The 26,078-nt window shown below is 40.9% G+C and overlaps 1 protein-coding gene across 4 annotated transcripts; it reads right to left on the bottom strand.

Moving 5' to 3' along the window:
• Positions 1-1,377: 1,377 nt before the first annotated feature.
• STX16 (syntaxin 16) lies at positions 1,378-23,340 on the bottom strand. Of its 4 annotated transcripts, none has more exons than XM_038750135.1 (9): positions 23,167-23,340; positions 19,655-19,666; positions 14,991-15,098; positions 13,820-13,960; positions 12,579-12,741; positions 8,694-8,785; positions 8,270-8,413; positions 6,867-6,947; positions 1,378-4,775 (listed from the first exon to the last, which is right to left on the bottom strand). In XM_038750135.1, exons 1-9 carry the CDS (start codon positions 23,308-23,310, stop codon positions 4,671-4,673), a joined length of 990 nt encoding a protein of 329 aa, XP_038606063.1. In that variant the 5' UTR covers positions 23,311-23,340; the 3' UTR covers positions 1,378-4,670. The 4 variants fall into 4 exon arrangements, with proteins under 4 accessions (XP_038606063.1, XP_038606065.1, XP_038606064.1 ...); XM_038750137.1 differs by having other exon boundaries at positions 23,230-23,340; XM_038750136.1 differs by lacking the exon at positions 19,655-19,666.
• Between the last annotated feature and the right edge of the window lie 2,738 nt (positions 23,341-26,078).

Raw genomic sequence — 26,078 nt, 5'->3', positions numbered from 1 at the left:
TTATTCAAGTCTCCTGATTTGCCTGGGAATCTGCCCAAATGGCCACTCCTGTAGGGGTGCACTCCTGCACCCTTACTTACCCAGCTGTCGGCCTTCCAAGATTCTGTGGAAAGCCAGCTGACAATATAGTCTCTGGATAGCTCTTGGAAGAGATGTTAGTGGTATATGGCTGCAAAACTATTGTTTCAGTTCGCATGGCACAACTGCCAATGTTGGGTACAAATTTAGCAGGAGTCTTGTTCCTTGCAGAATTGGGTTCCAAATAATTGTCTTCTGAAAAACTCTTATTAAAGACAAAAAGTGGTGAGAAATTGCCAGAACTCAATTTTCAATTTAGGCTTTCTCTGGAGAAATGAGTGACACATTGCTAGTTTCTATGCCTCACAGTGTCACTCAGAGTGTTCCTAAATGCAAGAAGTTAACATCACCACTTCAGCTTCAATAACAGCAGTAGACTGAAAATTAAGGCTTTAGTTGCTCTCTACTTTAGAAGATCAGATTATTTGGTTTAAGATACCCTGAACATTAGGTACCTCTACGTAGTAGGAATTTGTTTAAAGCTCTTTACATTCTGTAGTGTTCTATGATGGACTTGTGCCTGCAGGGGACAATAAGGAGAAAACCTCTTGACTACCAAAATTGGTTGCTTTAGCTCTCCATTGATAAAATTCATCTGAGAGATCACAGCTTGTGGTGCATCACAAATTACTCACAAAAACACAAATTGTGTAGATGTGCCACGATTTGCCATTATGATAAACACCCTGACAGTTATTGGAAATACAACAGCCTAGAATTCAGTTGACCTTGGTTCTGTGTGCAAGTGCTAGTGGCTTGCCACTCACATTCTCCCTTGGTTTTAGCAAGCAAGTAAGCAGAAAGGGGAGCAGTACTCTGCAAGTGCATGGTCTCTGCCCAAGGTAGCCAGCTACAGGCAATGATTCAGTGCAAGAGCTGATTTTGAAAGGAGTATAAATTCAGTTTTTACGGATTGGTTGGGGCGGAATGCACACAAAACACAACTGTAGTCTACATGTCCACTAATTTTGTCGTATTGGACTCTCCGCATAGTAAGCGCTCAATACCACTGATAGATTTAAATATTATTCTCCTCACAGCCCCTCATTACTGGAGCTTCTGCCGTTCAAAATATGGGCTAACTGTATATAAGGCAATTTGCTGGATTTAGGGTGATTTGCTTTTCATACTGCATATGAAATAAACTGCTCACTTAGAAAAAGCATTAATTGAAGAAATTTAAGTGAGCATTTTACTATTACAGTCCAAGAAGGTAAAACTTAAGCCAAAGAGTAATACTGATCTTGTGGTATAAAGTGTGTCCATATTTAAAATTAATTCTAGAATTTCAGGACAATATTCTACATTCTGGAAATTTCTTTATTGTGGAAAATCTCTTCCAAATAAAACCAATTCAGAAAAATACTGTACAAAAATCTTCACAATCTAAATGCTTCCCTAATTAATTTTTGCAAGAGAGAAAAAGTCATAGCTAATCAATTATGTTGGAAGGGCTTTATTACTTTTTAGAAGTCATCAGCTAGGATAAAACATCAAAAGTTCTTTGTCAAGACAAATAAATAGCATTCTCTCAATTTAGAGAAAGTTGTAAATATGTTATATTGGAGCAAAATACTGCTTCACACTGTATGGTGTAGCCAGCAACACCACAAAAGAGATTTTTCAATCATAACCATGGAAAAAGATCAGTATCAACATCGGAGAGACAGCTGTTACACATATCATTCAGGTCTTACCTTAATTTAGTGCTGATCAAATGACTAAGATGCTTCTAGGCAATTCAGGACCAACAGCAGAAGAAACATATCCCCCTACATCAAATGAATGCTCAATGGAAGCATTCCTCTGGCGGGCAGGCATAATACAGATGGTAGAAGAATAAGTGACCCCTGGGTCATTGGACCATCAAGTCTCACTTCCCTCTCCGAGAGGTAAGATACATCTTTTGGGTACCAAATTACTGCCCAAGTACATCACAGACACTAGAATCTTTATTTGCATTTTTCATGTAGGAAATGCTCTGAGGATTAGGATGAGAACAGGAACAGCTTCTGTCTCACTTTCCAAAGAACAACTGATCTTTTCCCAAGTTCAAGCTCAACAATACAAAAACAGACTCATGAAAAACTCTAATTCAAGGAACAGTGCAATTCTGAGGGTCTTTCGTCGATATAGGGCCACGTTGTGGAGACATTCCACTACAGCAGCTGACATTTCAGGGAATAGAGTCCCTCAATTCCACCATCCCCTTATTTTCAAATGATTGAACGACGGATTAATCTCAAAGTCAGAGGAAAACGGTCATTTCCAGTTGTACATACGGTGTTTTGAAAAGCAAAAAATAGGTCAAGCTCATAAAATAATTACCTACTATATTCACGTGGTGAAAGATTAATTGTAAAACATAAAATAATGCAGAGGTTTTATTTTTCAAAGGGACAGTTCCTTCGAATATTAGTGTGATTTGGCCATATAGGTAACCAATAGAAAGTGTTCCCAGGTCTGCCACAAAGTGCAGCAGGGCTTTTAGAAAGTTTTCTCATCTTTACTGGCTCTACAGAGGATCAGAGTCTCTAAAGTATGGTCATTCTGAATGCAATTTTTGACAATTGGGGACCCAAAAAGGATGAAAGTTGCTTGGCTAGTCTGGCAGTGCCCTGAGTATCAGAGGACAAATTTTCTTTCTGAAAGTATTCCTCAATTTAAGACCTGGCAATGAGGAAATTACAGTAGAAGGCACACAAAAGTTCACATTCTTCCAGTTTGCTTTAGCTTCACCTAGAAACTCAGTGGTTCTAAAAACTGGGGTGTGGAAGTAAAGCTGGACCATCTGGAATGAAGCACCAGTAAAATAATAAGTTTTGAGTCACCTGTTTTGGTTGGAATTTGAATTATTTCACAGATGATGCTTTTTTTCCCCCTCTCCTTCAGGGAGGGATCTTGATCCAGGGTCAAATGGAAAAAAAGGGCCGCCAACCCCTTCAAAGGCAGCGGGCTGCAGTTGGCTACCTATAGCGCTTGACCATTCCTGCAAAAGTCACGCTCTACTTTCACCTCTGGTTCTAAAGGAAATCAACGACCGTTTAGTGGTGAAAACAAGTCAGGAGAAATATGAAGAAGGGCATTTGGATGTGAAGAAAATGATCCATGTTAATGCAATGCAATATTATTCCAATACAGACCCAATTTCAATTTCTGGGAACATCTTCAATGTTAATTCTAAAGAGATTATTCCATGCTAAAGTTCAAATAAAAACATCTACTGAAGTTGGAAACCTTTAAACGTGATAAAGGAAGTGAAATGAAAATGTATGACATGACTGCTCAAAATTGCACAACTTCAGGACCAAGGGAATTGTGAACAGATTCATTCTTTAAAGTTATTCTGACCTACCCCTTGTTTTGGAGTACTCAGAAGATTCACCAGCATCTTCTGTTGCAGCAGAACTACAGAAAACTGGCAATCTCGTTCTGGAGATTTGATTCTTGCCCTCATTACCAGGGGAATTCCTATTCAAAGGTATTGCAGCACTCAAACTTGCCTCTCTTACTCTGAGGCTCTTGGCCATAATCTTCCTCAGGGGATACAGGGGAGAGAAGGGAAATAAATCACACAACTGAGGAGTAACTTATAGATGTCTTGTAAATAAATGGTCTGTGCTTCACTTGTACTCCACCATTAAACAGGATGACCCATTTAAAACTTGTTCCATGGAAAGCTCGATCCATTAAAAGGGGCTTGGTCTTAGTAGCAAAAGCACATATAATGCTCAGATATCGAGGACTCTAAAGGACTGGAGAATTTCTTTGTAGAATATTTTAATGATACCTTATGGTTTACCATAGAAAACGAAGCACATGACCCCTAGATGAGGAAAATGCTTACAACTCCAATTAAATTTAGGAAGCGGTTTTCAATGGTTGAAACAATGAGTTAAATAACACCAATGATCATTGCTTATTATCCATACTTTAACTCTGCTCATTAGCAGCAATAAAAACATTACTCAATGGGAATGTACAATGAATTCAACTTAAAAGGGCTTCTTTTCACACAATCTAATATGGCATATAATCAAAAGAAAATTAGGTGAAGACAAACAATTTGAAGTGTACCATTTAAGGCATTTGACCTCCAATTATACTTTTTGGTACCAAATTCCTTAAACCCACAGGGTTTAAAAAAAACAACCTAGAAAGACATCTGCAACATGCTACTCAGACAACAGACTTCTGAAAAGCATATATATATATATATAGATATATATATAAAATAATTTCTGCATGTGCCTATAAAATTTTCATCTCCTCATTTTTCTGCCTTTAAAAAAAATACTGAAACTTTTAGATATAGGACTCAAGTTGCTAGTCAGTGGCATTATCAAATGTCTTGAAATTTTTTATATTGAAGCCAAAAAATGAAAAAGTAAATCTATCACTGGAACATGATTTGGGGAAAAGATTCTACTGAAACATTGCACAGACTTGTACCACTGGGGATTGTACAGTACATTCAAAGGCAATTTTCAGGAGATCAGATCCATTCATTCACATTTGGAGGAGGACGCCGGGGTGGGGGGAGAGAATCCACTTAACACGCAAACATGAAGTGAGAAAATCAGAAAAGTTACCTAATGAGACTTGACACCAACTAGTACAACAAGAAGGACAATAACAATTACAAACAAAATTAAAATAACAAGCATCTTCCGATTCTTCTTTTGATATTGCTCTGCCTAGAGAACAAAAAGAAAAAACAGGGTGAGTAAGTTTTCTAGCACAATCTATATTCCTGCATTCCCTCTGTACTTCGATCAATGTGGAAAAATCTAATTATCTACTGTTTCTAATTCAAAACTCAGGTTTGCAATAGGAAAAGATCGTTTTAGTGTGATATGAATGTTCACTGTGCAATAGCTCTGTTTAATCTGACTATTCTAAGAGTCCTTTATATATAGCATAAAATTGGAAACAGACTAAGAGGTAATATCTGGAGAAAATCAAGTGTTCTATTATTTACTTTATGTGAATTTAATGATTCACACTTCTAGACAAGCTGATTTTTTTGGTGTACATGTCATAAATGTCACTATAATATGCATCATTCACATCCCAATAAATTTTTCTACAAAATGTACATATACTGTAATACTTTAGACTTGTCTGCACATATTTTATTCAAGAAAAACTATATAACAAGGGAAATACACGTCTGCTGTGTGACCTTGGGCAAATCACTTAACTTCTCTGAGCCTCAGTTATCTCATCTGTAAAATGGGGATTAAGACTGTGAGCCCCACGTGGGACAGCCTGATTACTTTGTATCCCCCCAGCACTTAGAACAGTGCTTTGCACATAGCAAGCGCTTAACAAATGCCATTATTATTATTAAATCAGTATTAAAGTTCATAGTTTAACACACAAAATATTCTGTTTCTGTTAACTCTGAACATACACTTTCCTTGACTTTTTCCAGCAGCTACACCCATAGCTTAGAATAGTGCTTGGCACATAGTAAGTGCTTAATGAATACTATAATTATTATTACATCCTGGTAAAAATACATAGTTTTTTGAGTTTAATTACAAAAACTTCAACATTGAACATTTCTAGATACAAAAAATTGCACTATGAGCCACCAAAGTTAGTCTTTAACAGTACACTCTAATTAAAATGAAGTTAGTCTTCCAAGAAAGCACAAGAGTCTTCTTGCTTTATGCAGTCTCTTTGCTGCTTAACTTTCGGTAACAAGAACTCTCAAGATCTAAAACAGACACTTTTAAACAAACAAAAAAAACCAAACCTTGAGACTATTGGCAAAATCTATGTCTTTGTTCTCCTGGAAAAAAGTTGGCTTCTTGATTGAAATGTAATATTGGTAAACTCTTTGTGGACAGGGACCATATCTTTTATTTGTACTGTATGCTGCATTACACCTACGATAGTGATCTGCATATGAAGAGGCACTCAAAAGATGCTGTTGACCATAATACATTAAGGAAATCAGTGCTGAGCCATCTACAAATACCACTGTTTAAAGGTGGAGGAAATTTGATGGAATATATTTTATTTACAGAAGTATTTATGAAAATGAATTATTAAAATACTTTTTTGGAAATACATTCAAGTATTTGTAAAGTTGGAATGACATTTCACATACATATTTCTCATTACAGATTAGAAAATTTTTAAATTTTAATAGCCTCTTTCCAAAGTGAATTGGCAGACAATACAGAACCGCCCATCACGCCCAAGTCCTCACACCATTTTTTTGCCTTCCAAACTGAAGTACAACTATGCTGGGGCAATTACAGGGAAAGTAAATTTTGATCTACTTCAGATGTGATTCTTTGCCAGCAACTCATCAGAAATGTGCCATGACAACAGAAGTTTAAGTCAATAACAATAAGCAGGCAGAAATGTTTCAAACATAACATTTCAAACACAACATTTCAAACACCAATTCATTTCCAAAAATAAGTAGGCAAACATTAAGAAGTCTTAAAAATGGAAAAAAAAAACCCACCCACATATTTTTACATGCTACTAGGTAATTTTAAAATTAAACATGAAGTTCACCAGAAATTATCAGTAGTGGCATTTAGCCAATTCTGACTCTGCATAAATTACTGCCTGCATAATTCAATCATTAGAAATTATTAAAGACTTCTGTTAGTACTTTAGTACACTTTTAGTAACCACCACTGCTCTTTATAGAGTAGGTGACACTACCTCAGTTTGCATAACGGTCTTTTGTAAAGTTTCTTAAAACAAACAAACCCCCCAAAACCTTGTAGCAGGTTCTACTTTAATAGGCCTCCTTTTACCTTGTGAAGTTGTTTCAAACCATCTTCAGTTTTGATACAGGACTGTTCAACATTATAGTCAATTCTATCAAGAACTGTACCCTAAATAACAGATAATTAAGGATGATTAATAGTCACAACTAAAAAAAAAAACCCACAAAATACTACAAATAATGCCCTCTGTAAACAATACTAATTTCCTATCTTGTTTTTAAAACATCAAAACTGTTAGCATTATCACGGTAGAATGTAGCAAAATCATCTACTTCAAATATTTACATATGTGCATGATGTTATACCACAATGTTATATATAGTGCTACAATGAAGCAATCCAGTTTTGAATGAAAGTCGACACACTTTTAAGCTTTCAGATGTGTTACTGAGTTAGCCTGCATTATGCCCATCCTATAGATTCTTAGTGACATTAAAAGTTCCTGCTGCCTGGTCAAATCCTGGTCTCAGAGTGAGGAATGAATAATAGTTATTATGAAGGCACCAAATTCAATATTACTTGAGGAAATGCACTTTGTGTGAGCCAAAGTCACTGAATCCATCATAATGAAACTAATTTCCTTCCATAGAAAATACTGCATTGGTCATAGTAGTAGGAATATGCTGGTGAAGGATAGAGAATTAAAGTATCATTTAATGTGACATTTCACGGGAAATAGTGTGAAATAGTGGAGAAAGTAAGAGCCTGGGAGTCAGAGAACCTGGATTCTAGTCCTGGATCTGTCAGTTGTCTGCTCTGTGTCCCAGGGCTAGTCAGTTAGCTTCTCTATGCCTCAGATATCTCATCTGTAAAATGGGAAGAAGTAGCAGCATGACAGGAGATACAGGAGGCAGGGAGGAGGCTGATGTAGTAGTCAAGATGAATTAGGATAAGTGCTTGGATTAACATGGTGGCAGTTTGGTTGGAGAGGAAAGGCCGGGTTTTAGCAATATCATGAAGGCTGAATCAACGGGGTTTGGTGACAGATTGGATTTGTGGGTTGAATGAGAGAGATGAATTGAGGAGAATGTCAAGGTTCTGACTGTGGAACAGTTCACTTGTACCTACGTTCCTACCCTTTTACTTATGGCACGTTTGCAATTTGGACTTGCCTGTGTCCAGCCACCTGCTGAATCGATCGTAAGCTCAAGGAGGGGTATTATGTCTAAGCCTACTGCATGTTACAAACACAACCTAGTTCAGTGCTCAGCCCACAAAAGATACTCAGACACTGCTAATTGCTGATAATGACATACTGACAAAAGGCATTACTGGATCACTGTAGGCTCCAAGAGCTATAATGAGCACTTGCACCATAATTCACATGCCACCAAACAACAATATCTGAGCTTTGTCAGAATCAAACAAAACAAGAGGAATGCATATTAAAAAAATAAAAGCTACACCTTGAGAATTATGCATTTACACACCTGTTCCACTATCATTGCTCCTAAGTCCCTAAAAATTTCATTTAGGTCAGAAATAGACTGCACAATCTGGCGAATTTCACGCTCCCTCTCTTCAACCATTAGTGTATTTTGTTCCACCAATACTAACTGGTCATCCGTAAAACCCTGTTGAAACAAAAATAGAGATGAAAAATTTAATACATTTCTTCAAAAGATCTCAAGGCCTTTAAGTAATTGGGAGGTTATAAGAGGTACTAAAGTGGAACTGATCATCAAAATACCTCACGGAAAGGTACGCATTCACGCAAAGAAAAGTTCTCTCTCCTTAAGAACACATGAATCATTTTGGGGTGATTCCGCATATTTGCAGAACAAAATAACTTGATATGTACAGAGAGAGAAATACATGGAAAATATTAAGGATTTTCCTAGCCATTTAGCTTACCCTATCATAAAGAGTATTGTCTTCTCCATCATCCATAAGCGGTACTGATGTATCAAAAAAGTGCTGTGATCTTTCCTCTCGATTCTTCATGCCTATTAAAAATATGAGCAATAGCTAATTCTAGTCATATATATATATATATAAATCTATTTTACATATACATAAGATAACTCTACCATTTTGGTTGCTTCTGCCTTAGAGTGGTAAAATCAATCAGCGGTACTTATTGACATATTCCCTGCGCACGACGATCTTACGGTCTAGAAAAGGCCCCACTGTGAAGCCAAGCAATCATTTCTTAGCAGCTTTTAAGAAAAAAAATCAGATAGACACCTAATATAGCTAAAGGAATTACAAATGATTAATATTTAGTTAGAATTTACAAAGTAGTGGAAAGGATATTTTAATGATCAAGTACTGCTTATTTCACTTATGTGAAAGCAAAAGCAAGTTATATTTTCAGATTTCTAAATAACAGCTATTTATATATTATATTTACATCCAAGCACATTAGAAAAACATATGGCATTTGATGCTGTTTGAGCTAATCCATTTTAAAAATTATCTTTCATGAAAAAGTAGTTACTACAGCACATGACATAAGGAGTACAGCAAGTATTATCCTACGGTTGGTCCCCATGGAATGAACATGGCTCTGGGAATGAAGGGGCCTGGGTTCTAATCCCAGTTAGACAAGTAGGGGAATGCCTGCTGCGGTTTTGCCAATAATCAATCAATCGTATTTTACTGAATGCTTAATACGGTACTAAGCACTTGGATAACAGAGTTGGTAGACACGTTCCCTGCCCACAATAAGGCTACAGTTTAGGGGAGGTGACAGAAATGCTGAAGGTTTCTAACCCCCCTCTCCATCCCCCCATCTTACCTCCCTCCCTTCCCCAAAGCACCTGTATATATGTATATATGTTTGTACATATTTTTTTACTCTATTTATTTATTTAATTTATTTCTACATATCTATTCTATTTTATTTTGTTAGTATGTTTGGTTTTGTTCTCTGTCTCCCCCTTTTAGACCGTGAGCCCACTGTTGGGTAGGGACTGTCTCTATATGTTGCCAATTTGTACTTCCCAAGTGCTTAGTACAGTGCTCTGCACATAGTAAGCGCTCAATAAATACAATTGATGATGGACAAGCCCAGGAAAAAACTTGAAAAGTAGCTGGGTAAAGTGGGCAGTGAAGACCACAAACAGCTGCTACCAAGTCAGCCGCCTCTTGGGTTACGATGCTACCAGCCCATCACTGGCAGGACAGTACAGTTCCTTTGGCCATAAACAGATCTTGTACACAAAAGATTGTGTGCACTTCACAATGTGCTGCGTCCCTGCCCACTACACTTTCTGCTCCAGTGCGAACACAATGGGCAGGGGTGAGAGTGCAAACCATTTTCACTATAATCAATTCTTTCATGTAGGAAACTTCAGGTTTGAAGATTCAGGAAAGGATTTTCTGTTGCTTTAAGAGGAAGGCTCCATTATCATCTTAAAAAATATTAATCACAGAGTACCTGTATTAATTACACAGTATTCCTCTAAGCAAATGGAGAACATCCACTAGACTGTAAGCTCCTGGAGTGCAGGGATCAGGTCTACCAACTGTACTATACTGAACTCTCCCGAGCACTTAGTACAGTGCTCTGCACAGAGTAAGCACTCAAATACCACTGCTTGATGTAATGACACATATATTACCTGCCCACTAGATGAAACCCAAACTACAACTACTTGGGGTTTGCAGATTTGTTCTCTGGCTTGAAGATGATGCTGTAACTGGTGAATAAGATGGCTTTAGGGTAAGAATCTCTGCACACTTACACCATGAAAATCTAATAATGCACCTCTGCTAGTTCCTTTGCCATTTAGGTGAGCGTCAGTCAGGTGCCAATGGTCAATAGGGGAAAGGGATGTTCTACAGCCAACAGGAACACACTTGAGTTGCTTTTGCAGTAGTGGTGATAATCTGTGCTGAGCCATTCACCTGAAGATATATTATGGGCTATCACATCACACAGGAATGACCTACAAGTCAATGTGACTGTGCTTTCAAATTACTAGTCGAATGAGTGATGGCAGCCAAAAGCAAAGCAAGGTAACTAGAAATGGGTTAGAAAGTAAACGTAGAATTTCACCACTCTGTTCAAGTAGAATATGGCCTTACTTTGATCCCTCCAAATATTGATGCCATAGAAGCCATGGAGGTAAAGCTATTACCTTCACTCCAATACCTTTTGGGACAGCTTCACTCACCTTAGCACTTCAGTAAGATAAGAGAAAGGCTGAAAAGAGCTAAGTGTTTTTGATTGCTTAACCAGAAACTGAAACATTTGCTTTTCAAAGCCTGCTATTCCCAAACTCCATTTCAGCTTGCCCTCTTAAGAGTAGTGCCTCCTTTTCTCCCTCCCACACGAAACCAAAAGTTGGCATGAAGTTCTAGTCACTGCATTTTATGATGGATGACTGAAGAGAGTAGGAGACGTTACAGAGAAGGGCAACCAAGACAAAAAGGAGAAAGCAAGTAAGTCAACCTGAGAATAGGCTGAAAGATTAGGACACTTCAGTCTGGAAACAGGAAAGTTGACAGGGAGCATTCCTGAAGTCAATCAATCAACGTGTAGAACAATGAATTAAGTGCTTGGGAGACTACAACAGTTAGTAGACACAATCCCTACTATCAATTAGTTTACAATCTAGTGGGCATGGCAGATGTTAAAATAAATTATACATGGGGGAAGCCACAGAATATAAGGTTACGTACATAAGTGCTGAGGGGGTGGAGTGAGTAACAAAGTGTTTAGGGAGTATGGACTCAATCATTGGTATTTTCTGAGCACTCACTTTGTGCAGAGCACTGTACTAAGCACTTGGGAGAGTACAATGCAACAGAGTTGGTAGACACATTCCATGCTCACAATGATCTTACGTCTAGGCTCAAGGGCATAAGTGATGCAGACGGGAGGGAAAATGGGGAGCAGGGGAGATGAGACGTTTGTCAGGGAAGGCCTCTGGAGCACTTATGATAAACAGGGCTCTAATGATGGAGCAAGTGGTGGTCTACCATATGAAGGCAGAGGGAGTTCCAGCCATGAAGGAAGTGTATGGCATGAAAAACAAACTGCTGTTTAATTGAACAACTGGAGGAAGGAGCCCCCATTTAAACCCTAAGATAGAAGGTTCAAAAAAAACGCTCTTCACACAATATGTGGTGAATATATGGAATTGATATGTGCAGGCAAAAAATATCAATAAGTTCTCCAAAAGAGGTTTGGATAAATTCATGGTCGAAAGATCTGAAATGGGTTAGTAAAAGGAGAAAAGGTAAGACTATAGAATAAATAGTTAGAGATATTAGTTGGTATACACTTAATCATTAGGATGGATTAATGTCCTCTTAATGTCCTGTGGCCACTACTGGAGAAAGGGTGCTGAGATGGTTGGACTACTGATCTGACAGAGTAATGGCATTTCTTATGTTCTTGACTCTATATCTTTTTGAAATACGGAGACAAAAGTGGGGTTTCCTTTCTTCTCCCTCCCTCATCTACATCAGAGTAGTGAGACAGAAGCTAGCTTTCTCAGAAAATCTGCTTCCATTTGTGCCCCACTTCCCTGGGCCTTCCTGAAAACAGAATAATGAACTAAAGACAAAGTTGCTTAGTATACTATCAATATCGACAGAAGGCAAGACAGTCCTTTCTTCCACCCTACTCAAATGTGCTAGTAGGTTTATAGAAGAGTGGTACATCTCCAAAGATGAACATCAAACATTCATTTGCACTTTCTTATACTCTGAACTACAAAAATGAGGCTATTTTCTCCATTGAAAAACATTCAAAATGATTGACTTTGCTGGCAAAAGGACACTTACGTTTGAGATAGCCTGACTGTGCATGTCGAAAATTGGTGGACAACTCCTGAAGAGACTGTGCTAGAGAGGACACTACATTTCGGAGAACTCGTTCTTCCTGTTCTGTACAATTTCGTGCTCTACACTGCAGAGCCTGCACTGCTCTCTGACACCTGTGAAACAGCTGAAAATAGAATTGGCATTATCAGATGGATCACCATGGGACAAATAACTTGCTCAAATTCAGCTTATAGGGGCCCTAGGCAGGAAAGATGCCTGGTCTTGCTGTAGATTTTTCACATTTTGAGCAGGGTAGGCAATTCACAAACATGGATCAGACTGGGTAAGTCCTAGACCTCTTTTGGCTTATCGAGTTGAGTACAAAGTAATAGTCTGTGGGTACAAAACACAGCACTCTTGTAGATCTCTACCCAAGCTTCCAAATACGTTCACCGCTACATCAGGATCTGAGTGAACTCTTAATTGTCTGGTGCTAATATGGCAGCATTTTGTGGCCCTGGGCTGAACTGGGCAGAGAGAGCAGAACTGCCTGCTATTCCCTGAACTTCCCCCACGTCCCTGGATCGCACCTTCAGTATTGTGGAATCAGATGGGTCCTGGGCTTCGTTTGCAGAAGGCAGGATTCAGGAAATGGGATCTTTGGAATGACAGGTAGTTCCATTCTTTAAGCTTCCTCTGTTAGTATACTATCAATGCTATACTATCCCAGATCAAGGGGATCAAAATGTCAGTTTACTTACAGTAGGCACTCAAACATTACTGAATGTTTGCCAGCAGTGGCAGCTCTGATTTCCAGAGTAACTGTTTTAAAAAGGAAGTGGCAATGTGACCAGCAAGTGGGCACTGGTATTCTCAGCACAGCTAGAGCTTACAATGGCAACCAGACAGTCTTAGGTATCACCCCTGACACCATGGTCAAAGGATTGCTGACCTCCTAGTAGATGCTGGGGTTTTGTTTTGCTTTTTTTTTTAATGGCACTTGTTAAGCTCTTACTATGTACCAAGTACTGTACTAAGAGCTGGGGTAAATAGAAGATAATCAGTTTGGACTCACAGTCTAAATTGGAGGTAATAATACAATTCATATTCCCTACTCAATCAGTAGTATTTACTGACTGCCTACCAAGAGAACTGCCATGAGAAGTCCTCACTGCTAATCTAGGATCCTAAGGAAAAGTCATAGAAACTGGGATTTAAGAGTTGAGCATTAAACCTCTCCAGTTAAACATTTTTCAACTTACCTGTGTGATTTCTTGGGTTGTTATTTCAATAGCATGTTCTTCCTCAGTGCTATCATCCAAGGTAGGTCTGTTTAAATGCTTATCATGAAGACTAGCTAATTCTTTCATCTTCTGCTTAATTCGGCCAACATCATACTGTATCTAAACAACAAAAATCAACAGGTCAGTAGTCGTAAGTAATTTCCTCCAAGTGATTAGTTATTCCAAAGTGAGAAAGTACATACAACTTCAATAATTCTATGGAATCAATCCCAAAGAAATGAGCCTCAACATTAAAGAAGGCTCTGAGATAAAGTATATTTTCTGAACCAAAAAAATTAGCAATCTCAATGGGAAGAGATGATGTGTTCCCCTTTTAAATAAACCCCTCTGATACAGTGTGGCCGCAGCCAGCCAGGACAAGAAGTGCCCTTCCTTTATGCAAATAAAAGGAACCTCATTTTCCAGCAATATCTGTAATTTAATGCCCGTAAATTTTGACGGCAAGAATCATGTCTACCCTAACTCTGATTGTACTGACACGGCAGCTTAGCATACAGTGTTTTGCATGCAGCAGGCACTAATATATACTACTGAGTTGGGAATATACATTTTATTGTACATCCTTATCAAATGAATTCTTCCTTATTCTATATTTCCTCCATTTTCTACCACAAAAAGAGAGGATCTATTATAATTATAATTCTGAAACATTTTTCAATTTTAAGGGGTATGGGTCAGGAGGAGAGCTGTGCCCATCAGCAACATGGGGGCTGTTTTTCCCCAAGTGATGGTGAAATTGGGCCCATAGCTTTCTTGAAAGTTTAGTTGATTCTTGGGGTTTCACACCAACATTTCCCCTAAGAGGAATGTCAATGAAAGGCAACTTTAAAATTTTCAAAGAAACCCCTGTAAACCTTTTTCCACCCCTACCTGTTGTCCCTTGTTTCCCAAGCACAAAGGAGTTACGGTTACCACACTCTGTGTAATGAGTTGCTAGTGACCCATTAAAGGAGAGCAAAATCACTCCAATTAATCTCTACATATGGCACAGAAATGAGATGTTTCAAATTATTTTCATGAAAAAATCCCTATTCAAAATGAATCTGAACAGTGCAAACTTAGAAAACATACCACATTAGTTCCCTAAGTAAAAAATATTTCAAACGTGCAACTTTGACAGTCAACTTACTTCATCCACTCCATCAACCCATTTGGGAGGTAACCGTTTTGTTACACCAATTGCTGCTTCTGGATCTAAACTGATGCCTGATACCAGTGCCATGCGGTCATCAGCAAGCTAAATGAAAGGAGAACAAACTGTTTAAAAATGAAAATACATAAATTTGGTTCAGATTCAGAGGGCAACAGAAAGCTAACAGAACATGTGCTGACCTATTGAAAATAGTATTCTAACAAATTGACAGAATGTCTTTTTCTCCCTTTCTTGAATTTCATCATAATTCTATGATCAGAAGATATTCTTGGATACTGAACAGATAGGAACGATTAGGAATTTGACTTTACAAGCTTGGATATTTTGGCTTATTTCTAGAAACTTTTAAAGAAAAAAGCCTCCCCCCCCCCCCCCCACACACACACACACATAACTCTAGTTTCTTAAGAGATATAACCCATGCTACTACTGGTTGACCTCTTGTTCTGTCTCCTACTACCTCTATTTGGAAATGATTTATGTCTGCTTGCCTTCCACAACAGATTGTCAGCTCCCTGAAGGCAGGGACCATGCTTTGATTCTGATGTACTCTCCTACTCTCCTATTGTGTTCTACACATGATAGGCATTCAATAAATATTACTGTTTAGTTCATTTATTCCTACAAGTACCATCATAATGGCATAATGGGAGATAATGACAGTTTCCTGGTGAGTACCATAATTTATATGATCACCAAAGAAAATGGTCAGAATCCCAAATAGGCTAAAATGGAGGAAAAAGAAAAAAACAATTCCACAGAGGTAGAGATCCAAATTAACTTATTTGTATAGCGGATGAGGGGGTCTATTTAAATTTAATCTACATAATAAACTGTGACCAACAAGCAGACATACAAATAGTCATTAACCACGAGCCAATTTAACAATACAGCCATGAAATCTGGCTTGGCAGATCAGTGTTCTCCCAATTCTCCAGGAACGGAGAGAGTTACATTCTTGCAAAACTCAAACTTATGGAAAACTCATCTGTAGTACTTGTTATGTCCGATGCCACACTGATATCGGTCTCTTCCGACAATGTCTCGCACTAGACCCAGAGAGACTTGAGTTATTGAAATAGCTTTCTCTTGTTCTGCTATTGGATTCTAGCCAAAATGGACAGTGAAAAAACGGGCTGTGGCAGAACCGAGTTCATCAGTCGAACAAAAAACACCACAGTCACAACTTTCTAAGATGGCCATTGACAACACTTGCAAGTAGCGGATATCTTTGCCTTCCTAGAAGTAACAGATGTACATTACACTCCATGCACTATGCAATGTAACAACGTCATATGGAAACTTCTACAGAGGTTGAGGGGGAAAAGGGACCCACAACCACTATTCGGCTACATAGCTGGTACATTAGCCTCTCAGATCCCTGTAAACAGGGGCTCTCTTTCAGAGCCATGGGACAGAAAGGCATTAAGTTTGTGTTTAAAATAAAAATCCTGGACATAAAGGTGTGTGGTGCCAGATCAGTCCTGGGCAGGGAACAGGCTAGCTGCAAACCAGGTAAATGGCTACCCTAGATGCTTTCTGCCCTCCTTTAAAAAAAATAAAATAGTATTTAAGTGTTTACTATGTTCCAGGCACTTTACTAAAGCACTGGGGTAGACACAAGCTAATCAGGTTGCACACAATCCCTATCCCACATGTGGCTCACTCTTAATCCCCTTTTTTAGATGAGGTAACTGAAACATAGAGAAATTACGTGACTTGCTCAAGGTCACACAACAAACAAGTAGCAGAGCTTGGATTGGAACTCAGATCAATCAATCATATTTATTTAGCACTTACTGTGTGCAGAGCACTGTACTAAGCACTTTGGAGGGTACAATATAATAGAGTTGGTAGATACAGTCTCTGCCCACAAGCTCATTGTCTAGAGGGGAAGGCAGACATTAATATAAAGAAATAAATCACAGGTAAGTTCGGTGGGGCTGAGGGAGGGGTGAATAGAGAGAAAAAATCAGGGTGACGGCCAAGGCAGAGGGAAAAGAAGAAGTGAGGGCTTAGGGAAAGCCTCTTGGAGATGTGCTTTTTAATAAGACTTTGAAGGTGGGGAAGAGTAAAATGTCTGTTTAATATGAAGGAGGACATTCCAGGCCAGAGGGCGAGAGGTAGGTGGCAAGGTAGGCGAGGGCACGGTATTCATTCATTCAATTGTATTTATTGAGCGCTTACTCTGTGCAGAGCACTGTACTAAGCGCTTGGGAGGTACAAGTTGGCAACATATAGAGATATGGCAAGCAGGTTGGCATTAGAGGAGTGAAGTGTGGGGCTGAGTTATAATAGGTGGGCAGTAAGATGAAGTAGGAGCGGGTAAGGTGATTATGTGCTTTAAAGCCAAAGGTCAGGAGTTTCTATTTGATGCGGAGGTGGATGGGCAACCACTGGAGGTTCTTGAGGCGTGGGGAAACGGGCTGAATGGTTTTGTAGAAAAATGATCCCAAGCGCTTAGTACAGTGCTCTGCACCAGTAAGCGCTCAATAAATACGACTGAATGAATGAATCCTTCACCCAGACACTAGGCTAGTAATCAATCAATCATATTTATTGAGAGCTTACTGTGTGCAGAGCGCTGCAGTAAGCACTTGGGAGAGTACAACAGTATTAGCAGACACTTTGCTCATAATGAGTTTATAGTCTAGAGGAAACAGACAAAGAATAGTTAAAAGCATCCCACATACAATAGAGCCATCCCTTTGTAAACAGTTCCTTCTTGGAGACTTCAGAACTGAGAACCAGTGAAAGGGAAATTCTATTTATTTTATTAATGATGTGCATATAGCTTTAATTCTATTTGTTCTGACGATTTTGACACCTGTCTACTTGCTTTGTTTTGTTCTCTGTCTCCCCCTTCTAAACTGTGAGCCCATTGTTGGGTAGGGACCATCTCTATATGTTGCTGACCTGTACTTCCCAAGCACTTAGTACAGTGCTCTGCACACAGTAAGCGCTCAATAAATGTGATTGAATGAATGATCTGGGCAGCAGAGTGAAGTATGGACTACAGTGGGGAGAGACAGAAGGCAGGGAGGTCAGCAAAGAGGCTGATATAGTAATCAAGGCGGGGTAGAATAAGTGCTTGTATTAGCACGGTTTGGATAGAGAGGAAAGGGTGGATTTTAGCAATATTGCGAAGGTAGAACAGACAGGGTTTAGTGATAGACTGAATGTGTGAGCTGAATGAGAGATGAATCTAGGATAATGCCAAGGTTACAGGCTGGTGAGATGGGAAGGATGGTGGTGGTGTGGTCTACACTGATGGGAAAAACTGAAGGAAGGCTAGAGTTTGGGTGGAAATATAAGGAGCTCTGTTTGGGACATCTTAAGTTTGAGGTGTCGGCGGGACATCCAAGTAGAGATCCAAGTCAGATCCTCCAACCCCCAGACACCTGCTCTTTCCACTAGACCACACTGCTTCAAGGCTTTTGTCTTTGGGTACCACCTTTTACTTTCAGTGTTTGTTGCGTTATCGCAACACTCTTCATTTTTCTTTGTTGGATCTGTTCACTGTCCTCAGATAATCTGTTTTTTATCCTCTAGAGATGACTACTACGGCCTTGAGCCCCATTCTGGCCCCAAACACAACTTCTTATGTAAGAGCTGTTAACCAGCTGTAAAATGGGCTGCTTTGAATTTCACTGTTGTTTATTACTTCTGTCTATCCTGAATGGAGGCCCTAATGAACACAAAAATGCCCCAAATACAGGAGGTAAGGCAGGGAAAGAGCCCTGGAAACACAAAACCAGGGCTACGTTTTTCTAAACATTGTTTATACTCAATCATATCTATTGAGCACTTACAGTATGCAGAGCACCCAAGTAAGCGCTTGGAAGAGTACAAGAGCTGGTAGAGAGAGTCCCTGCCCACATCAAGCTCACTGTCTAGAGGGGGAGACGGGCATTAATAAAAAGAAAGAAATTACAGGTAAGTGCTTTTAATTCCCTGCCACAAACTGATTCAAGGTGAATTAACTTCTATTTAGTTTTGACTTTTCAGCAGAAATTCTTTGATTCTGAAATCCATCTGGAGTCCTCTTCTCAAAAATCACACAAGCAAGTTGCATACTGTATTTTCACAGCAACAGACACTTTGAGATCCAAGCCTACCTATGTCTTATAGACTGGTTCTCCCTATGTTCCAGTAAACAATGCCAAGTACAGTTCTAACAATTCAAACTAATTTTCAACTGCTTCTAAGCCCCAATAACGCAATATACTCTACAATAACTTGTAAGGTCCTCCCTCAATCTCTAATTCACATAAAGTGGGTCTGCATAAGTGCTTAATCGACTAAGGCATTGTTGGGGAGTGTTACCTATGGTAGAAATTGTGAGTTTTGGCCATATTCACTGCTTGGTTTGTTGCCACATTGGGCTTTTATTTGGGATCCAACGGGGAAATAAAAGTGGCCATAATAATAATAATAATACTGGCGTTAACAGTAAGATGGTAAATTACAGTTTAGAACACTATCACTTTCCACTTACACGGACAAAACCAACAGGATTACGCCAAGTCTGCTTGAGATCTGGCATTTTACATTTGACTAGAAACTCCAGCCATAAGTGCTGAAAATGCATCTCCTGAATTATTCGCTAAAAATGTATTTTAAAACATTCAAAACAATACCTCATCCAGCTCCTGAAGAGATTTGTTGTTCCCATCAGCCCCATCCAGTTAGGGACAGCAAAAAGAGAAAGAAGGAGAGAGAAAAGGATAGAGACGACAGTATGGTCAATTCAGAAAGTTCTGGGATTTAAAGTATCTATCAAAAGCTAACATAGGTAGTCTTTAACATACGAGATCTATAAATTGAATCACTTTAGTCTGTTTTTCTATATTGCACAAAACTGTGCAAGTGCATATTTCAGGGTACTTTTTGATAATTAGGAAAACATGAAAAAAAAGTGTCAAATAGCCATTAACATGGACATTCAAAGAGAAGCAAATCCCAAGTATTGTAATTTTCACTGAAAATGTTTGACAGTTTCAGATGCCTTGGCTGCACAGACCAGAATGTCACTTAAAAGCCTTATTCCACCAAATGGTTTCAGATTAATACAAAGAAAATTAACATTCAACTCAAAAAGTTGCATATCAGTAGCAAATAAGAACAAAATATTTACCAACGCCAAACTTTTTCCAACGTTTGTGACAAATAATAGTCAAGGCCTTTTACAGGTATAGAAATCAAGTTAGGCAGTTATCTGCAAAAGTGAGCATCTTGCTCTTGCTATCTGGGTAAATTCCAGGGGAAAGTGAATGAAATCAGCATTCTTTACTTTTCACCTTACAAGAATCTTTATTTGGCCGGGGCGGGGAGCTGCCTATTTTATAAACTCATCTGATAACAAGAAACCTCTTCAGAGCATTACAAAACATTTTTATGCAATCCACTGGAAATCTTTCCTAGTAAACAATCATGAAAGTTAAAGTAAAAAAAAAATGCTCAACTTAATGGAACCTTTAAAAGTAGAAGTACCCAAAGAAATCCAAATAATAATGTGCAACAACTTTACAATGTAATTGTAATAGTAAAGGGCGCAAACATTGCACAACAGCCAGTTGTGATTAAGGCGTGAGACACTGGTGATGTTCCCACCACAAGCCAGACATTTTTCTGAGGATAATTTTTCCACAGAAAATTTCAAATTTGGTCTAAATGTGCATTGGGGAAAACTTTACAGTTCCCTTATTGATGGGATTGTACCATGCAGACAAGATCAATAGTTTTGGAGTCAAATACCGGCAGTACCACTTTGCGATCCCCTGAAAATATACGCAGTATCGTATCCAGGGAGCATTTCACACTTTCCCAGTTTACCCAATTTTTGTCCATCTTGGGGAAGCTGAAAAAATTTCAGCTAGGATCCCGATAATCCTCTTCATTCCAATATATTTTCCTACCTTAACTCTAATGGCACTATATATACACCCGTATATATGTATATACCTGTATATATGTATATATGTTTGTACATATTTATTACTCTATTTATTTTACTTGTACATATCTATTCTATTTATTTTATTTTGTTAATATGTTTGGTTTTGTTCTCTGTCTCCCCCTTCTAGACTGTGAGCCCACTGTTGGGTAGGGACTGTCTCTATATGTTGCCAACTTGTACTTCCCAAGCACTTAGTACAGTGCTCTGCACACAGTAAGCGCTCAATATGATTGACTGATTGTTTATTTTAATTTTGTTTATCTACACATGCAAAATAAACATCTATTTCAATGCTGGGTGACAAACCTGATTCGCTAAGAGCATAAATGGCATTAACAGATGAGGCCAATATTCTGGACCATCTGACCCAAACTTCCATGTCTAAGAACCCTATTCTAATACGCACCTGGGTATACCCTAGAAAACAGTTGGTGGGTAAATTATTAATAGCGCACGGGGCAATAAAGGAAAGAACCAATCAGCAGGAGTGGAAATCCAGAAATGAAATTAGCTAAAAGCACATCTGCCTTTTCTAGTTATTTTAAGCATTAATATGCCTGGACACCAACAGCACCTACTAAAATGGAGAGCGCAGGGAGGAAATGGGCAGAAAAGTGATATTTCAAAGCCAAGACAGAAGACTCGGTGGAAAGAGCCCGGGCTTGGGAGTCAGAGGTCATGGGTTCTAATTCCGGCTCCGCCGCTTGTCAGCTGTGTGACTTTGGGCAAGTCACTTAACTTCTCTGTGCCTCTGTTACCTCATCTGTAAAAAGGGGATTAATCAATCAATCAATCGTACTTATTGAGCGCTGTGTGCAGAGCACTGTACTAAGTGCTTGGGAAGTACAAGTTGGCAACATATAGAGACAGTCCCTACCCAAGAGTGGGCTCACAGTCTAGGAGGGGGAGACAGAGAACAAAACCATTAATCAATCAATCGTATTTATTGAGCGCTTACCGTGTGCAGAGCACTGTACTAAGCGCTTGGGAAGTAAACAGTGGGCTCACAGTGTAGGAGGGGGAGACAGAGAACAAAACCATTAAGACTGTGAACCCCACGTGGGCCAACCTGATCACTCTGTATCCACCCCAGCGCTTAGAACAGTGCTTTGCACATAGTACGCGCTTAACAAATACCATCACTATTATTATTAATACCGTTCAGACTTGTTGCTAAGGGTGGTACCGCTGAGTTGGAAGTGGAGAGCTCTAGGGAGGAGGGAAGAGGGAAGTAAGACTTCAGTACTGGCCTTAAGCCTCACAAGACAACATTTCATAGCGAGAGGGAGACGACACAGAGACAGGCGGTGAGGTGGTGCACACAGAGCAATCAATCAATCAATCAATCGCATTTATTGAGCGCTTACTGTGTGCAGAGCACTGTACTAAGCGCTTGGGAAGTACAAGTTGGCAACATATAGCGACAGTCCCTACCCAACAGTGGGCTCCCAGTCTAAAAGGGGGAGACAGAGAACAAAACCAAACATACTAACAAAATAAAATAAATAGAATAGATACGTACAAGTAAAATAAATAGAGTAATAAATATGTACAAACATACTGAGACCTCACCTCCTCCAGAAGGCCTTTCCAGACTGAGCCCGTTCCTTCCTCTACCCCTCGTCCCCCTCTCCATCCCCCCATCTTACCTCCTTCCCTTCCCCACAGCACCTGTATATATGTATATATGTTTGTACATATTTATCACTCTACCTTACTTGCACATATCTATTCTATTTATTTTATTTTGTTAATACGTTTGGTTTTGTTCTCTGTCTCCCCCTTCTAGACTGTGAGCCCGCTGTCGGGTAGAGACTGTCTCTATGCGTTGCCGACTTGTACTTCCCAAGCGCTTAGTCCAGTGCTCTGCACACAGTAAGCGCTCAATAAATACGATTGATTGATTACTACTCTATTTATTTTACTTGTACATATCTATTCTATTTTATTTTGTTAGTATGTTTGGTTTTGTTCTCTGTCTCCCCCTTTTCGACTGTGAGCCCACTGTTGGGTGGGGACCGTCTATGTTGCCAACTTGTACTTCCCAAGCGCTCCGTCCAGTGCTCCGCACACAGTCGGCGCTCAATCAATACGATTGATTGATTGATTAGGATGAGGGGGATGGAGAAGGGGACGAGGGGGAGAGGAAGGAAGGGGCTCGGAGCGGGTGTAGGAGGCCGGCGGGACACTCACCGCAGCAAGGCTACGTGAATGCAGAGGGCTGCAGGTGGAGGAGGAGGAGGTGTAACTACTCACTTGCTCGGCTAACAGCTGCCGGTTTTGGATGGAGTTGTTCCGCAACAACAAGAAAGCGTCGGTTAAACGCCGGGTGGCCATGATTGACCCCTCAACCTCCGGGGGGGGGGGGGGGGAGGGGGGCACCCCCGTCGGGAAGGAAGGTCCCCAGGGACCCCCGGGGAGGAGGGGGCTGGGGGGTCGCCTCGTCTAAGGCTCCTCTCCTCCTCGGCGCCCCCTCATTCGACAAGCTCCCAGAGGGGCCCGGGGCTGGGGGTGTGTGTGTGTGTGTGTGTGTGTGTGTGTGTGTGTGTCTCGAGGGGCCCGAGGCTGCCCCGGCTGTGTGTGTGTGCTTGTGTGTGTGTGTCGAGGGGCCCGAGGCTGCTCCGGCGTGTGTGTGTGTGTGTTTAGGGGCCCGAGGCTGCCCCGGCTGTGTGTGTGTGTGTGTGTTTGTGTGCGTGTCGAGGGGCCCGAGGCTGCCCCGGCTGTGTGTGTGTGTGTTTGTGTGTGTGTGTGTTTGTGTTTAGGGGCCCGAGGCTGCCCCGGCTGTGTGTGTGTTTGTGTGTGTGTGTGTGTGTTTGTGCTTAGGGGCCCAAGGCTGCCCCGGATATGTGTGTGTGTGTGTGTGTGTGTTTGTTGAGGGGCCCGAGGCTGCCCCGGCTGTGTGTGTGTCTGTAGGGGCCCGAGGCTGCCCCGGCTCTGTGTGTGTGTGTGTTTGTGCTTAGGGGCCCGAGGCTGCCCCGGCTGTGTGTGTGTGTGTGTGTTTGTGTGTGTCTGTAGGGGCCCGAGGCTGCCCCGGCTGTGTGTGTGTGCGCGTTTGTGTTTAGGGGCCCGAGGCTGCCCCGGCTGTGTTTGTGTGTGTGTGTGTGTGTTTGTGCTTAGGGGCCCGAGGCTGCCCCGGCTGTGTGTGTGTGTGTGTGTGTGTGTGTGTGTGTGTGTGTCGAGGGGCCCGAGGCTGCCCCGGCTGTGTGTGTGTGTGTGTGTCTGTAGGGGCCCGAGGCTGCCCCGGCTGTGTCTGTGTGTGTGTGTGTGTGTGTTTAGGGGCCCGAGGCTGCCCCGGCTGTGTGTGTGTGTGTGTGTGTGTGTGTGTGTGTGTGTGTAGGGGCCCGAGGCTGCCCCGGCTGTGTGTGTGTGTGTGTGTCTAGGGGCCCGAGGCTGCCCCGGCCGTGTGTGTGTGTGTGTGTGTGTGTGTGTGTGTCGGGCCGGAGCCCCCCGACGACCCTGCCTCTCTTCCCTTCCCTTCCCTTTCGGGGCCCCCTCCTCCCGGTGGCCCAGCCGTGGGCTAGCGGGCTGGCGGGCTAGCGGGTTGGCGAGGCGGCCGCTTCCGCGGTGAGTTCCCGTTCCGGCGGATGTCCTCCGGGACCCGTCGCCGCCGCCACCACCGCCGCGCTCTTACCGTTCCGGCCCTTTTAGGCCCCCCCCCTCCCCCGCCCCACGGCCGGGCCTCTTGAAATAATAACAATAATGACGGCATTTGTTAAGCGCTTACTAAGTGCAGAGCACTGTTCTAAGCCCTGGGGGGGGATACGATCAATCAATCAATCGTATTTATGGAGCGCTTACTGTGTGCAGAGCACTGGGCTAAGCACTTGGGAAGTACAAGTCGGCAACATATAATAATAATAATAATGGCATTTATTACGCACTTACTATGTGCAAAGCACTGTTCTAACTGCTGGGGAGGTTACAAGGTGATCGGGTTGTCAATCAATCAATCAATCGTATTTATTGAGCACTTACTGTGTGCAGAGCACTGGACTAAGCGCTTGGGAAGTCCAAGTCGGCAACACATAGAGACAGTCCCTACCCAACAGCGGGCTCACAGTCTAGAAGGGGGAGACAGAGAACAAAACCAAACATGCTAACAGAATAAAATAAATAGAATAGATATGTACAAGATAAATAAATAAATACAGTAATAAATATGTACAAACATTTATACATATATACAGGTGCTGTGGGGAAGGGAAGGAGGAAAGATGGGGGAGATGGAGAGGGGGATATAGAGACAGTCCCTACCCAACAGTGGGCTCACAGTCTAAAAGGGGGAGACAGAGAACAAAACCAAACATACTAACAAAATAAAATAAATACAAGGTGATCAAGTTGCCCCATGTGGGGCTCACAATCTTAATCTTAATGTATATATGTTTGTACATATTTATTAATCAATCAATCGTATTTATTGAGCGCTTACTGTGTGCGGAGCACTGTACTAAGCGCTTGGGAAGTACAAGTTGGCAACATATAGAGACAGTCCCTACCCAACAGTGGGCTCACAGTCTATTTGCTCTATTTATTTATTTATTTATTTTACTTGTACACATCTATTCTATTTATTTTATTTTGTTAGTATGTTTGGTTTTGTTCTCTGTCTCCCCCTTTTAGACTGTGAGCCCACAGTCTATTTACTCTGTTTATTTATTTTACTTGTACATGTCTATTCTATTTATTTTATTTTGTTGGTATGTTTGGTTTTGTTCTCTATCTCCCCCTTTTAGACTGTGAGCCAACTGTTGGGTAGGGACTGTCGCTATATGTTGCCAACTTGTACTGTCCAAGCGCTTAGTCCAGTGCTCTGCACACAGTAAGCGCTCAATAAATACGATTGATTGATTGATTAACCCCCATTTTACAGATGAGGTAACTGAGGCTCAGAGAAGTTAAGTGACTTGCCCAAGGTCACACAGCAGTCATGTGGTGGAGTCGGAATTCGAACCCATGACCTCTGACTCCAAAGCCCGGGCTCTTTCCACTGAGCCACGCTGAAAGAGGGAGCGGCGCTGGGTCAGAGGCAGGACCACGGCGGCAAAGGGGGAGAAGCACGGGCCCGGGAATCCAAAAATCGGCCTTCTCATCCCCACTGGGTC

Source organism: Tachyglossus aculeatus, chromosome 8 (genome assembly GCF_015852505.1).
Source record: "Tachyglossus aculeatus isolate mTacAcu1 chromosome 8, mTacAcu1.pri, whole genome shotgun sequence".
Classification (NCBI taxonomy): Eukaryota; Metazoa; Chordata; class Mammalia; order Monotremata; family Tachyglossidae; genus Tachyglossus; species Tachyglossus aculeatus.
Note: the sequence above shows the minus strand (reverse complement) of the source record. Positions and strands in the feature narration are given on the sequence as shown.

Excerpts from the sequence above, each read along its gene's own strand:
- STX16 (XM_038750135.1), bottom strand. The coding sequence starts at position 23,310 with ATGGCCACCCGGCGTTTAACCGACGCTTTCTTGTTGTTGCGGAACAAC. Across the intron at positions 13,961-14,990 it reads GGGTTGATGGAGTGGATGAA|ATACAGTATGATGTTGGCCG; the intron begins GTAAGTTGACTG and ends TTTGTTGTTTAG. Across the intron at positions 4,776-6,866 it reads GTTTGAAACAACTTCACAAG|GCAGAGCAATATCAAAAGAA; the intron begins GTAAAAGGAGGC and ends TTTGTTCTCTAG.